The sequence below is a fragment of the Anabrus simplex genome, chromosome 1 (assembly GCF_040414725.1).
Source record: "Anabrus simplex isolate iqAnaSimp1 chromosome 1, ASM4041472v1, whole genome shotgun sequence".
NCBI lineage: Eukaryota > Metazoa > Arthropoda > Insecta > Orthoptera > Tettigoniidae > Anabrus > Anabrus simplex.
The window spans coordinates 1,090,745,348-1,090,762,290 of NC_090265.1; the positions used below are offsets into that span (position 1 = coordinate 1,090,745,348).

Sequence of the window (16,943 nt, forward strand, 5' to 3'; positions counted from 1 at the left end):
ATACTGTTATTTTGACAAACATAATCGAACACGTAAATTGTAACCCAGGAGAAGCAATATCCAGAAATAGCGAGCCTGTTCATGTTGAACAGTTACCCGCTTTCGCAGGAGATCCTCCAGGGGATACACTGAAATCTATTCCTGATTTTAGCACTAACCTGGGAGATGAGTGTAGCCACCATACGAGTCTAGAGGAAGATTCACATTACGGAAAAGAATACATTAATAAATATTTTGAAGACGAAAGTAATGTGGTAGATGGGGCACTTTCAGATGAAGTTCAAACATCGTATATTCAAACTGAAGAGAACTGTAGGGAGGGATTTAGTGAATCGTCTTCGGAAATATCGAACACTACATGTATTGCAAATACAGATATAAAATATACGCAAGTTATATCTCCCGATCCAAACAATACCACGAGAAATATAGTTCAAGATAATCGAACATCACACTCAAATACATCGTCAACATTAAATGTCGAAGTTCCTATCATTATTGTAGAAGACACAGAATTAATTGATTCGGATGATGATATGGATGTAGACTCAGTCGATTACGATATTTCAAATCCCGAAGTTATCGAAGAGGAATTCAATGCGTTAGCCGGTTTGACAGATGGAGAAAATTCTCACGAAAATATCAACACGGAAAATTCTACATGTTTCAAGACTTCGTACAAAGAAGACCTTAGTTATGATAACACTGACTTGACAATGACAGACACTTACAATGAAAGAAAAATTATTTCAGATATAAGTGAAAAGAACGATGAAGATCGGATAGCGTCAAACAACAAAATTCATGACACACCTGTTAAGATGCGAGTCACTCATTGGAAGCAGTACTGGGATGCTAAGATGGCAGATCAGAAACGAAAGGACGAAGGGAAACCTTCAGGACCACAAAAGACTATTAAAAAGTTCACATCTCAATATCTTAAAAGTTGCAACACTTCAACTTCGCAGCCTAGGAAGAGGTGTTCTCCTTCCATAAGGATTCCTGGCATTGTAAACAAATGGAGGAAGACATTCGAGGACTCCATCTCTGTAAATGATGATAGCAATGAGCAAGCACTGCTTAGATCGAATCGAATTGCCAAGCAATGGCACAATTTTTTTGAATATGGTTCCAGCACGATCACGCCAACACAATGTTCAAATGATGGCCAACTGGAATCAGTGATTTCAAAGGAAATTCAGGAAGAATCAGAAACAACAAAACCATCGATGAATGCAAGAAGCAAACTTATAAGCTCTAATGAAGATTCCATTCAATTTGAAAGCGTTTCTCCTTATCTTAAGAAAGAAATTGCCGAAGCGGTGCCTGAAGTGGAGAAACCAGGTTTTACCTTACAATTATTCAGTCCATTGCCAGTTATAACTAGCAATCACGTAACACAACGTAAGATATCTTTTGAGAAAGAAGCTTTAGAAGCAACAAGGCCAACTGTGACATCGAAAGTTCTTCAGCTTCAAACATCAAATAGTGTTGCAAAATGTAAACAGTTCTGGGATAGTATCGGCAAAGAAGAACACACGAGCAAACCCTTGCCGAAGATGAACTCTTCTCCACAAATCAGAACGAATCTGTCTTCTGTCGTTCACACACCGAGCCAGATTGAGTCCGGAACAGCTCAGGTGCAGTCGTCTGCTCGATCAGTATTTGGTTCAGGAGGTCGTCATGTCGATGTGCAGGATGGTTTGTACCGAGCGAGACCAGTGGCTGTATGTTCAGACATCGAACTATCGTCTGGAGTCTCCACCCCTGGAGGACAAGGTGAGTTGATTTGCACACTTTGGCTAGGGTTTAGGTAGTATAACACTCCAGTACAGTATACACAGGGTGGCGCAAAAGTCACTACATACTTCACTTACGTCCAATATGATAAGCCTACATACTACATGCCTGCCAACGAATTGCAGTACACATTATTCCTTTATATATTCAAACTGTCTCCCTTCTTCATCAGTACACTGTTCAAGTCTATCTGGAACACTTTAACACACGTGCACACACAGGTGAATGTTGTCCAGATTGTGGAAGGCATCTTCATTGTAACTAGTCAGTTCTTCAAGAGTTTGTGGTCCCTTTCCATAGAGTTCGTCTTTAACCATACCACAAAGAAAGAAATACACTGGGGTAATATCGGGGGATCGTGGTCGGATTTCAATAGCATCACGACGTCCAAGCACTCTTCCTTTGATAACGTTATCAAGTTAATACGTAATGTACAGGAGCAGCATCATGCTAGAACAGGGATTTCCAAATGGCGGCCCGCGGGCCGCATGTGGCCCGCGAAGACATTTTTGCGGCCCGCGAGAGTACTGTAAGAAATAATATGAAGAAGAGTCACAAAAATATTTCATACCTCGTCCAAAAACGTATTAATTTTTATACACCTTATACACGCAAGTCAGAACTAATTATTCTTTAATACTAGTTCCTCTTTTCAAGTATCTACTTGTTCTCAATAGATTATTTTTGATTTTAAAATTTTAAATCAAAATTCAAGTAATACTATGAATATTTTTGCGTCCCACTGACTACTTTTGATGGTTTCCGGAAACGCCAAAGTGTCGAAATTTTGTCACGTAGGACTTCTTTTTACGTTCCCGTAAATCTACCAACACGAGGCCGGCGTATTTGACCACCTTCAAATACCACCGAACTGAGCCAGAATCCCAGCTCCTCAACCGTCCCGGCCACTCAGCCCGGCTCCGAACTTCACTCTTTTATGCAATTTTAAATTAATATTTTAAGCAATTCAAATTATCAAACCTTCATTTCAATTGAACTATGCGTATTATTTCGTAATGGTGCTTCTGTACTATTTGCACAATTTTACGAAAATTGGCCTATTCAAGTGCGGCCCGCGAACATGGCTAAGGCTTCCAAAATGGCCCTCGAGCCCCTACATATTGGAAACCCCTGTGCTAGAAGTAGAGTTGATCGTTGTCCATATGCGCGATTCCTGGCGTAACCTCTTGAAGTAGAGCCAAGTACCTGTCTCCAGTGAGAGTTCCCTCAATAAAGTACGGCACAATTACACCACGTGCTGATATTGCGGCCCACACATTTACACCGGGTTCATTTAGTCGTTACTCCAAAACAACATGCTGGTTTTCTGTGTACCAATACATACAGTTATGTCGATTTACATGTCCCGACAACTTGAATGTGGCCTCACCAGACCACAAAAATGTTCAAAAATAAATTCTGGTCAACCCGATACTGATCGAGCATAATTTCATGAAATTGTAGCCGCCAGTCTGGATCATCTTCTAACAATTTATGTATCAGGCGTGATATGTACACTTTGAAGTTTTGACAATGTAGTATCCTTTGGATTGACCAATGTGGTATGTCTGGGAACTCTGCCGCTAATCGTTTTGTGGACGTCATTGGACAAATCGTAACAGCCAAACGGATATTAAGTTCATAATCGTCAGTTCGTGCTGTCCTAGGTCGCCCACTTCGAGGTGCATCCAAAACATAACCTTCAGTTTCAAATTTATGAATTACATTGTAAGCAGCCTTGCGTGTTGGTGGATTTGACTAGAAAAGTTCTCTCCGTTTCCTCAACACAGCACTTACCCCGCTTTGGTAAGCGGTCTTCAAAGCGAAAATTATCTCTACTTTCGTCTTGAAAACACAGCACAAATAACAGCTAACATCATTGTTACTACGGTTATGATTCATTTGTTAACACTACGTGTCATGTCCTGTTTCTTACCAACCATTCCGTACGTAATACCAACCTAGATAACATTTCTTGAGTGTGTTGTGACTTGTGCGTATATATATTATCTATCATGTTGAACTTGACTTGACTTTTTTGCCACCCGGTATAACGCAAGGAAAGTTATCTCTCTACTGGCTATAGAAAAGGCCTTGGAGGAGTGGAAAGTAGAGACTAAGTGAGAGAGTAATTCGTATAATGGTTATTCCTATTAGCTGTCGTCCGTGCAGGTCTGGGTCTAATTCCGGGCACTGCCAGAGATTAAAGATTAGCAGGATGGATAGTATGTGGTTGAAAAGGTGCATGCACCCTCCAATCAGGGTGTACCTGAAAAGAAAAGCATCACTTCCAAGGTAGTTCGAGTAAGATATAGGTATCACGCATAGGTCTCCCCATCACGTTTGGCCGTCTTTGACGTCATCTGAACCCAGACATCTCACAGCGCCTTGTCTTCTGTGTGAAGCAATACAAATCTGAGAGCGAATCTGTTTCTAGCCATGCATCACCTCAGGAAGGCAGAAACACGAGTTTACTTTTATTAGCTCTATGCCTAGCCGCCTTTCCCCGATGAAATCACCTGGTACTCATTTTTTCCAAATGTATCGACTTCCTGGTGGGCATCCTGGCGGGCATCCTGGCCGAATTAACATGCATTTAATAATAATGTCCCACTAACTACTCTTTCGGTTTTCGGAGATGCCGAGGTGCCGGAATTTTGTCCCGCAGGAGATTTTTACGTGCCAGTATATCTATCGACACGAGGCTGACGTATTTGAGCACCTTCAAATACCACCGGTCTGAGCCAGGATCGAACCTGCCAAGTTGGGGTCAGAAGGTCAGCGCCTCAACCGTCTGAGCCATTCAGCCCGGCGAACACATCTTTATGACCTCGGCTAAGCAGCCGTGTAAACAGTATATACAACATCTCAAATAATAATAATAATTAAAAAAAACCGGGCGAGTTGGCCGTGCGCGTAGAGGCGCGCGGCTGTGAGCTTGCATCCGGGAGGTAGTAGGTTCGAATCCCACTATCGGCAGCCCTGAAGATGGTTTTCCGTGGTTTCCCATTTTCACACCAGGCAAATGCTGGGGCTGTACCTTAATTAAGGCCACGGCCGCTTCCTTCCACCTCCTAGGCCTTTCCTATCCCATCGTCGCCATAAGACCTATCTGAGTCGGTGCGACGTAAAGCCCCTAGCAAAAAAAATAATAATAATAATAATAATAATCGTATGGCCTCAGCTACCTGTGCAGACATTTCAATTTGACGCCATCTGGCTGTCTGCTCGTCAATTTCGACGTTCCGTTTTACTCTAAGCCCACTAGATGGCAGACCGAGTAAACCGAAACTCTCTTGGGCGTCTATGGCTGAGATTTTAATGAATTTTGTCTGGTAAACACCAAGTGAGTCACCAGAGATCTTTTACATGCCGACATCGTACGACATGGAGTGTCTAATGGACTTTGTTTTCTCCCTTCAAAAATCCGACTACCTCTGCCGGGTTTGAACCCGCTATCTTGGGATACGGAGGCCGACACTCTACTAACTGATCCACAGAGGCAGCTAAATATAATACTGGATCACGTTTCGTTTCCTTTTTTAAGCTGCTGTTGAGAAGGACATAGATCAATACTGAAGAAGATTAGTCGCTAAAGAGCACAATCAGCTTTATTGACAATATTTTCGAGCATTGCGATTAAAACATTAGACTCTTAGGAAAATCAAACTCGAATCCATGTAGTTACTAATCAGATAAGCTACCAATTTTGCTAAAAAGGTTAGACACAGAGAATGTCAAGTACGGCAAATTTCAGCCCAATATTAATCAGCAGGGTGAAAGTCGCAAAGGTCAGTGACCAATGACTAACTCACAGACATTTCATCACAGAGTTGGAGGCATCTTTCAGCTTTCATCAGAAACTACTGCTGAAATGGCGTATGGCTTTTAGTGCCGGGAGTGTCCGAGGACATGTTCGGCTCGCCAGATGCAGGTCTTTTGATTTGACACCCGTAGGTGACCTGCGCGTCGTGATGAGGATGAAATGATGATGAAGACAACACATACACCCAGCCCCCGTGCCAGTGAAATTAACCAATTAAGGTTAAAATTCCCGACCCCGCCGGGAATTGAACCCGGAACCCCTGTGACCAAAGGCCAGCACGCTAACCATTTAGCCATGGAACTACTGCTGACTGCTTAACAACAATGAGACTGGTGGAGTTGCGGAAAACTATGTTGGTGACCATTTTTCTAGCGTTTTAACGTCATTGTAACACACAAGTTTCCGGCAACACTGGGATAGGAAAAGGCTAGAACTGTTATGGTAGTGATCTTTCCTTAATTAAGACGCAATACCGATATTTTCCTGATGTGAAACTGGTAAACCACGGAAAAACATATTCAGGGCTGCCTAAGATGAAGTTCGAATCCGTCATCGCCCGAATGCAAGCTTACAGTTCCATGACTCCTATCGCACTGTCAGCTGACTCAGTCGAGTAACTTCTCGCTTTTGGATGTACAAATGCTGTGATGGAAGTGGATGCGAGCAAGTAATAACCTTCTTCAGCATAATTAGTCCTACCAAGTGAGGTCACTGACACGGATTTTCTTCTTCGTTAAGAGTCTATCGTGTACCATTTCCTCCACAAGCCCGCACTGATTATATTTACTTGAATACTGTCCATCCATTGTCTTCTGGAACGCCCTCTACTCCTTTTTCCTGTTGAGAGTATTTCTAACATCCACCTTTCCATTATATTTTTCGTGCCTTCTTTTGCTCCCTGCGCGCTTTGAGCCCAGTTTCCCGTCATTTTCTGACAGTTATCACTTTTAGCCCTCTTCTCACTACCTCGATTTTTGCTTTACCGAGCTCTGAAAACCTCAGGGTCTCTCACATGCAGTTTATCAGCCCATTATTCTTCTTGTCATCGGCCAAGTTTCTGCTCCGTAAGTTACAGCTGTTCTGAATGCTATGTAGTGGATCCTTCCTTTCAATATTTCTGGCATCTTTCTGGCACAGGAAACACATATTCCTCAAGTCCCATCAAGCTGAATCCATCTGCATAATATTTCTTCCTCCAGGTTGCCGGATAAACGAACCAAATTATCTGAATGTTTTCGTTGTTGAATTGTACAGTATATTCTTTTCATCTTATATTTGTTCTTCTCCCTTAGGCGGATGAACACTGTCATGGTTCTGATTACCCTCATTTCTCTAATTTCCATTCTTTTCCTCATTCGAGCGACTTTTCCTCAGCTACCTTCTTTGTCTCTGTGCAGAGTACCACGACATCAGCAAGCATCATCGATCATGGCGCCCCTTTTCTTACATCCTCGCTCAACACAACCTCGGCAATTGGACTGAGTTTGGCCAGGGTTCGCTGCTGCAAGACTGAGATAGGCCTTAAAGCCAGCGACACAGTGCTGAATGGAAAGCGGAAATAACCTCACTCTCTAAGGGAGCTAATGGACCCTCAGTGGAGGGAATGCCACTAACAATCCATCAGCGTGGCCTCCGAAGATCCACAATACGGAGCTATTCTGTAAAATATGTCATGGTAATCGTAAAAAGGTGAAAAGCGAACTCGTGTCCTCACCCCGAGGTGGTGCAGCTTTTTTCAGGCACAGCCCCAGTGGAAGTGAGCTGCATGTACCATTTTAACCACATACCAGCCCTCCTGTCATTCTTAAACTTCTGGCAGTACCGAGAATTGAGCGCAGGCTTTCGGCGACAGCAGCCAATGGCGCTAACCGTTACACTACGGAGGCGGACATCGTAACAAGCTAATTTTAATCGTACGAGTCCAAAGGTTTTATTTCCTATAAATGTATTGCTAATCATAGATACATTTTGTACTCTTCATCTTACTACTTTTCTTATCTTAAAACATTCCGTACAGCAATGATAGGCGAGTATCATTGTCACGGTTTTCCCATCAAGGCGCCATGATTCGAATTCCTCTAATGAATTCGGAATTTTGAGATGAAATTCTTGTAGCTTCATGTAAAGTTCCAAGTTTTTGGCTGTAATCACGATGTCAACAACCATGTATAAAACCAAAATATTGATTGCTTTTTTGAACATTCACTTCAAATTGTTCCAGTAAAGGAATCTAGAAAGACTTACATGTCGGTTTTATGTTTCAGAAACCACTTGTCATAATACGATATTGGCGGTTGTAGAAGAGAGTGAACAGCACGATGAAGACAGTGACAAAGTACAACCACCTCATCGAACAAAGGAAATAAAGAAGTCTGAGACTCCAGACACTCGAGCTAGATTTCAAAGTGCCAAACTGTTCTTCCAAATTCTTGAAAGAAGTACGTCCACTGCCCCAAAACCTCCAGTTGGACCTTTTAGCTATGCCTCGTCCACAGACTTCGACGAAACGGAGAGTGAGTGCGGTGATGAAAGTCAGAGGCGACAGCGCAGAAAACGTCGCCAGAAAGTCTTCTCGGAGCCGACGTCCGACACAGAGACTTTGTCTCGCCTGACTGGTCTGAGAAGGCGGGGTGTCGGGGCGTTGGTGGGAGGCAGTGACAGGCTGCCTCGCCGCAAGGTCTCCGAGCGCTTCCACGTGAAGGACTTGTTCAGAGACGTAGCAGGAGGAGGAATCCCGCACAGGGAAGCGGTGCTCGCGGCATTGCGCTCAGTAGACAACAGTCGTCCAGTCTCACCGTACGACGAACAAGAGGAGTTGGAACCGCCCGTGTCTCCTGGACCACAGGTCTACCACACCGAGTATCCACACCTGCCCGCCACACCAGCGTGCCACTTCCGGCCCAGGGACATGCTACAGCGCGGCACCTTCATGACTCGCCGAGACCTCATCAACATGCAATAACAGTTACTGACAGATTTAGTACATCCCGAGACAAAATGAAGGAGCGAATGGCTAAATACTAAATTAACAGAAGTGGAGATGGCAAAGATTAACACGTTCGCGACGAAGTTCAATATTACCTTTCCTCCCCTTGGTAGCAAGTGCAATTACTTACAGAATGTTATCATTAGAGCCCGGATTTCCATGCAAATGCATGTTTTAAAATAAACTAATTACACTTCTCAAACTTTGCAAATATTCGTTTTATGGCTTAACGATTCCAAATAACCGTTCTTTTTCCTTGCATGTTTGCATGTTTTGGCCTTTTTAGGAAAAAATTCATGCCTAATGCATATTTTGAAGATTTTGTATGTAATACTTGGACTTTAATATTGCATAATATTACTTTTCTTCTGACTTAAGAGACGGAGAGTGTGTATTCCTGGCATCCTATGTTACAACCAAAGTTAGTACATACGGTAGAGGACCTATAATCCAATTAAGCTAGCACTTTCTTATCTGTTGCTTGAGTAAACATTGACGTAAGATGGAAGTCCCCACGTCTATCTCAGTAATTCTTAGGAATAAAGTGTCGCAGTTATGCATTGCTATAAATTGAACCTTAAATTGTGCATTACTCATTAACGGCTCATTTGTTCTTCTCTGTTAGTGAAACAAATCAAAACTTCACTTCTATGACGCTGCTTTACTGAGCTTACAAATCTTGGTTTTGCACTGAATCCTCCTCCGTTGTTATTCTGGAATTTCCTACCCGGACTTCTCACTTGTCACACGTCTTTGTTATCGCAGCAGGCAATCCTTAACTGTGATTGAGGACATTCAAAAAGTGTCTGTAGTCATCACAAGGAGAAGTACCTGCGGCAACTAGAGATAGGTCAAACAAAGTGATCCGTTCAAATCCTGACTTTGAATTCGTCAAACTTATATAAGACGCATTGTGGTGAAAATGGAAAAGACGTAGAATTTGACCTCACTTTTTCCCAAATGTCTTCATTTAAGTATGCACCTGTCATTTCTTGTAACGTGGATCATTTTCTATGTTTAAGAATGTGCTGACAGGTAAACGGATGAGCTGAAATCAAGATAGTTTGGAGACATTACGGTAGTTGTTGTACAACATACAAATGAATTTTGATAGTGCATATTTTTCAGTTTATCGTGCATGTTTTGGCATATGATAGTGCATGAATGCATACATATTTTGATATTTGATAGTGCATGGAAATCCGGGCTCTAATTATCATATATGTAAAAAATATGCATCCTTTCAACTGCGCTAACAGTAATTTCAGGGCTTTTCCACCAAATTTTCATGTTACACTGGAGGGTATCATGGTGGGAGGAGGAAGGGGGAGGGCAGGATCGCCAGGCTTATGCACCGGTGGTACACACATGATCTGCATTTTTCTGTCGATCGATAGTCCAGATCCCTTTAGGAGTATTAATTCATTTGGTACCAATCATTAACACAAATGTAAGACTGCAAAGATTTGTACAATCGTTAATATTTTCCTCCATTACTGATAGTAGTAATATCTCGTTGTTGTACATCATAAACCGTTACTGCAAGGAGCGACCAATAATCTCACTTTATACTATGACTCTCCTGGAGTCAAATGACAAGAATCTAATTCACCCACTAAATCTCCTGTGAAGATTGATGTGAATCTGTATGAAATCCTGTACCACTGGGGGTGAATGACGGCCTCTGAGAACGACATGTGTGTACCATAGTTAACTAACTTCTATAGTTCACTGCCATATGTCTCGTAAAAAACATTGAGAACATTCCCAATTAATGCTGTTAATTATGATGTTAGTGAATTAAAAGTTGATTTTCTGTTTTTAAATAGTATTTGGTCTATCTTTGTATCTTTCCATGCAAACAAACAGCAGTAAATTATCCATACACATTTCGTAATACAAACATCTGAGGAATTTCTTCAATCGAATATTACGTGATTATTTTGACAAATATTCCGAATTTTGATAAATTATGTATAAAACTGGTGTGAAAAATGTCATCATGTAAATCTTCTCATGTCGAATAAAAAATGCTTTTATCTTTCTTTCTAGTATTTATATTTACTTGTTACATGTGTTTAAACAAACATAGTACATATCCATTACACATGATTGTTTTGCGACATATGGACATCACTTCATCAAAGGTTAGGAGGAACTGAATTCTAGAAGTTCATATAAATATGAATCCACTTGAACTTGTTCTCCAACTGTTTTCACTTCAGTAATGTAGAGCTAACTATCATGAGAAGAACCAGAAATGACCAACTTCATTTAAGTTACCTCGCAGTCATCATGCCGTTGCCTGTCATCTTCTACCGAACATGCCAGTGATCGCCGGATGAGATGTCAAGTTTCTTGTTGAATAAACTATTTTCAATTTGCCTTACGAATAACAGAGAATCATAATGAAGTCTAGCATGAAGGCCAAGACGAGCGAAAAAATATCTTAAAGCATATTTATCTTTGTATAGGAATTAACTTTGGCACCCATTTCTGGTATAGGCTGAGTGGACATATGGAAGTCTCGTTTCTAAATGTTCCGACTTCCTGATCGGAAATCGAACTTACTCCTTCCGGATGAACCGAGAACGCGTGTATCACCTCAGTCTGGCTATAATTATTGTGGTTCATCATCATGTAAAAACTGTAAGTAAAGAACAATATTGAGAGGAACGTCTTTCAGTAGTTCATTACACTAATTAATCAAACTTCTCAAAAGATTCATCACTTAACTTCCCAAAAAGGAAAAGTATTCCAATTAAAGTGATGTAAGTCACCATACCCGTACATTGACTAGTAAATTGTTCTTGGTGGCGTGATTGATGCACAACATGTGGCGTTCCTCGAGGCCATTGATGAGTGTTATGAATATAAGCAATTCCATCACTGTCGAGGAAAATCCGCGTACATCTGCGTGCAAGATGAGACTTCTCAAGGAACGAAATACAAAGACAAATTCTTCGAAGAAAATCATTGCTTGGAGTTATTTTGTCTGAAAAATACGCTCTGGATATGACGCTCTTCAAAATAGCACGTGTCCCACATTATAAACAGCAGCTATTCTCTCATTACTAGTACAAGCATTTTTTTTTCAACATCAATGAAAATCTCCTTTCTAAGAATGAGAGATTAGAGACTAAATTATTTTCTGTTGATTGACACTGTAATGAGCCTCTAATTGTCGAAATGTTCTCATTCTTGTAAGCCTTAATGCATTACTAACACTCAGCACTACTTAGAAGAAACCAGAACATTCTATAGGCCTACATACTTGTAAACAACTCGAATATTGTGCATAATCTGCTGAGTTGGTTTTAAAGTCTTGCTAGTGGTTTGACGTCGAACTAATTTAGATAAGCTTTCGATTAAATTGTTTTTTTCTGGAGTTAAAGTGGAGATTAACACATCTTCACCAATGAATTGGGTCTCAAAAGTCAACGAAACACTCTCTCAATAAATGTATACAGCGTGTACCCGTGATGATGTTACAAACTTTCAGGAATGATGGGGGATGGCAAATGGATCAATTTGAGATAAGGAATCATATTCCGGAAAAGTTCGAGTGAAAAGTTATTAATAATCCACGTTGTTTAACGTCCGTCCGTTCTTAAGAGACGCCGGGGTGTCAGAACTTTGTGCGACAATGCCATGGCTGAATTGACGCAGGGAGACGCCATTTCGAACATTTGTTGTAAATGGAGCAGCTTGTGAAACGTGTGCAGGAAAACGGACTTAAATGAGTAGAATTTTGCTTAACTTTGGACTCGATCGTTTCCGCACTACGGTTCCTTATCTCAAATTAATTTATTTGTCGTCCTCCATCATCCCTGAAAGTGTCCGGCTCCATGGCTAAATGGTTAGCGTGCTGGCCTTTGGTCACAGGGGTCCCGGGTTCGATTCCCGGCAGGGTCGGGAATTTTAACCATCATTGGTTAATTTCGCTGGCATGGGGGCTGGGTGTATGTGTTGTCTTCATCATCATTTCATCCTCATCACGACGCGCAGGTCACCTATGGGTGTCAAATCGAAAGACCTGCATCTGGCTAGCCGAACATGTCCTCGGACACTCCCGGCACTAAAAGCCATACGCCATTTCATTTTTTTTTTTCATCCCTGAAAGTTTGTAATATCATCAGGGATAAATCCTGTATATTCAGAATGTATTATAGTACTTGTTTCACTGTTAGAAATTACACTGAAATATAGGTTTGATAAAACCTGTAAACATGTCATTAGTAAACCAGTTAATTATATTAGTGGAGATTAAGTTGGCCAGAGTTAAACCAAAATGTCTACATTCCGGGTATCGGAAAATATTCGATATACTTATCCTGTATTGGAAGTGCCAGCGAGGAATATTTAAGTGATAATTACAACAGTTTAATGGTTAGTAGAAAGTCATTGAAAAATCCGTGTCTCGTATTCGCAAGCATTTCTTCCAACATAAAAAACAAGCCAGTCACTTAGAAGTTACGTAGAACGATAGTGACTCTTTCTTTTCATCAACTCGAAGGCTGGTTAGATTATCAAACAGCACCATTGAAAACTTTGCTGTTATGAGGAACTGAAAAGTTCTACTGGGTCAGAAAATGCTGTAGCATGACACTGACTCTTCTCACAACATGCAGTCTTACAAGTCGTGAGCTGAAAGTCATTCAGCACCACTAATAGCCTTCCATACTGTTATGGCCTTAAATGCCACTTAGATTTCGGTACAAGCAAACTTTTACTTTAGCTGTGCCAAGATACAGATGCAATAATACCTCATCCATCAACAAATAACAGGCATAATCCATTCCTAGCAACAGTAAACGCTTCGTTCCACTAGTTTCAATCCTCCTAAGTGAAATTTTGAAGTTACATATTCCTGGACAATCCAGTACAACCTCACATAGTGAAATCTCTTAATAATAATAATAATAATAATAATAATAATAATAATAATAATAATAATAATAATAATAATAATAATAATAAAGGAGATTGCTATTCTTGGACATGTCTATATAATAGATGATAACAGATTTACAAAGCAGATGATCAAGTAACTTTGGAAGAAAAAGTCAACAACTGTGAACCGTCAAACACTTTTCAATACTCTACAAGGATTTCAAGTGGATAAAAAAACAAGGGCATTAATCCGACAAACATTAACTGGCACTTCTTCAAAAGTTAAATTACCAGGCGAAATATCTGAGTCTTTTACTATTAACACTGAGGTCCGTCAAGGAGACGGACTATCTCCGTTACTGTTCTATCTCGTACTTGAGAAAGTAATCAGGACCTGGGAAAGGGAAATTAAATGGATAACCCTTGGCAGACTACTTAAAGATATATTTCAATTGTAGTGTCTGGTCTTTGCGGATGACATAATCAAATAAATAATTGTTCTGACAAAGAGAACACCAGTACTTTCACTGAAAGTATCCCTACTCACAATCCGTCGAACTGGGTAGAACTCAAAGACATACTTTCGAAGGATTCTCAGAATGTTGGCGCACTACCCAGGAAACGCAAACATAGAATGAAGAAAGAAGCAATTCATTCCATTGAATAATTACATGAAATTGCCATCAAAATGGGACTTCAAATCTCGTATGAGAAAACTCAATACATGGAAGGAGCTTAACGATTCTTAGATGGACAACCTATGATAACTAAATTCGGCAAAATCTTTCAGGCGAAGCAATTCAAGCATTTGGGAGAAATTATTTAGCTCTCTGGCTTAAACCGCGAAGCAAATAAATAAAGAATTTCTAAATTACAGAAAGCTTACAGGATCACTTGGAACAGGTACAATAAATAATCAGCACCTCGAAAAGCAAAACTTAGACACTATAATACAGTAATCAAACCTGAAGCGTTATATGATTCAGAAACCTTAATCTCTAACCAAAGACATAGAGAAACAGGAAAGGAAAATTTTAAGAACATATTTTGGCCAAGCTTGTATAGAGGGAATATGGAGGGAAAAGTCATCCCAGGAAAATATTTTCATTCTAAAAAAAAACTCACATTTTCGGAAAAGACGATTGAAATTTCATGGACACATCACAATGAACAGTAACAGACTATTTAAAAGAATTCTCAACCTGGCCCTTTCATCTTAAACCAAGAAATAAATTCGGAAAAATCTTTCAGGTAATTTAATTCAAATATTTGGGAGAAATTATTTAGCCCTCTGGTTTAAACCGCGAAGCAAATATAGAAAGAATTTCCAAATTACAGAAATCTTACAGGATCACTTGGAAGAGGTACAATAAAAAACCAATATCTCGGAATGCAAACCTTAGACATTGAAACTGAAATTGAAACAGATCTCCAGGAAATCGACATATCGGAAGATATTGTACAGGACAGGTGTAAATTCAGAACCAAAATCAACAATCACCAGTTCGAAGGCAAACCCAACACCGGAGCCACTATAACTTGGACAGAAGAACAAAGGAAGAAGTTCAGCGAGAGGATGTAGAGGTTTTGGTAGGAGAAGAAGGCCAACACATCAACTAAGCTAGTTCAATCGAGCTCCTAAGTAGAGCATAACGATGTCAAAATAATAATAATAATAATAATAATAATAATAATAATAATAATAAACCAAACCCCATGGCGCTATAGCCCTTGAAGGGCCTTGGCCTACCAAGCGACCGCTGCTCAGCCCGAAGGCCTGCAGATTACGAGGTGTCGTGTGGTCAGCAGGAGGAATCCTCTCGGCCGTTATTCTTGACTTTCTAGACCGGGGCCGCTATCTCACCGTCAGATAGCTCCTCAATTGTTAGCACGTAGGCTGAGTGGACCTCGAACCATCCCTCAGGCCCAGGTAACAATTCCTGACCTGGCCGCGAATCGAACCCGGGCCTGCGGGTAAGATGCAGGCACGCTACCCCTACACCACGGGGTCGGCAATATATGAATATAAGGAATATAATGTGGCAATACGGATACCATGACGAATATAAGAACAAGTGTGAGGACTCATCGAGTTCAAGCGCGCCCCGCCAGGGAGCGATAGAGTGGGCAAGCTCCACAGTACCGATCAGCTGGTCTTAGGAATGATGCCAGAGGAAACGTATTACTCCGTAATTGATAAGTATCTACACTGTCTTTTATAAACAATGAGAAATTACAATTACAATACCACGGCAGGGTAATGGAAAAAAATTATACGCGGAAATAGGAGCTACGACCTCCATCACAAGTTGCGGAAAGCACAGGTTGCTCGAGTGTTCATATACAGATAAATAACACAAAACTCCCAGCATATTAAATCAAACACACATTAACTATTTAAAGGTAGTACTCTACTTACGAACTCAATTTGTCGGTTACTGGACTTTCGAAAACTCGCGTGAAGATTTGGCGGATGTTCGAGATTGTAGAATATCTTGCCGGATTTCTTTCATTCTGAAGAAAAATCGGCACTTCAGGTAATGGTAAACAAGTCTGGAGATTGTATCCGTAGCATGCAGGAGATAACAGCCAGCTCCTGAAGGATCAACTGAAATTTTATCTATGGAATCGATACAATCAAAAAATATTTCGCGCCACGTCGATTTTGAGTTCAGTTCAGTTTACCACTAATTACTTTCTCGGCATGGTAAAGAATGTCGCATATACTTTTCGAAGGTCGTGTTAAAAACACTTCATTATTGCTTGAACCATAGTCTTTTATTTCGGTGAGAACTGAAAATGTACTTTGATTATTGTCACGTAGAGAATGGGCACAGAGCGTGATTAACAACGTACACTAAACACTTCTCAACGAAGAGTTTCGAACTGCGCTATCAAATTCAGGCACAGATCTTTCCTAGTTTCCGATATTTACTGCATCTTGAATCACAACTTTTTGCTTAATGTAAGTTTCCACTGACTGTTTCACTGTCTTGTTATGCATTTCCACACTCCGGGCTAACATAACACATCTGATTAAAATACGAGGTCAAGATCAGCTTTCGTTTAGGTTCGCAATTTCTTCCTACAATTAAAGCCTGCTTTATAGGGACTAAACAAATTTAAATAAATGCAAATGAAGGAAATCTATTGTCGATGGATGATCATGTGAACTGAAACAACGCATACTTCCGAAGTGCCGTTCCAAGGGATCCTGGGTGAGCTTTCCTATAAATACATACTTATAACCTCTTTCCCAAAGCCAATCACACATTTCCAAAGTACTCTGTAGGGTTACCATCAGTGATTTAAAGGTTCTGTTGGAGGCAAACGTGTTGTTAGTAGATCTCACAGTTTGAAGAAAATTAATATGAGCAGTATGAGATGGTGAACTTCTACGAGGAGCCTGAGAAGTGCATCAGCAAAAATATTTATATC

At 40.6% G+C, this 16,943-nt stretch overlaps 1 protein-coding gene across 1 annotated transcript; it reads left to right on the forward strand.

Moving 5' to 3' along the window:
• Positions 1–227: 227 nt before the first annotated feature.
• On the forward strand, positions 228–10,656 carry LOC136876405 (uncharacterized). The gene is made up of 2 exons (XM_067150358.2): positions 228–1,779; positions 7,891–10,656. Exons 1-2 carry the CDS (start codon positions 537–539, stop codon positions 8,586–8,588), a joined length of 1,941 nt encoding a protein of 646 aa, XP_067006459.2. The 5' UTR covers positions 228–536; the 3' UTR covers positions 8,589–10,656.
• The last annotated feature ends 6,287 nt before the right edge of the window (positions 10,657–16,943 follow it).

Bases quoted from the DNA above. Each gene is read 5' to 3' on its own strand.
- LOC136876405 (XM_067150358.2), top strand. From the start codon at position 537: ATGGATGTAGACTCAGTCGATTACGATATTTCAAATCCCGAAGTTATC. The intron at 1,780-7,890 runs GTGAGTTGATTT...TTTATGTTTCAG, and splicing joins CTCCACCCCTGGAGGACAAG to AAACCACTTGTCATAATACG.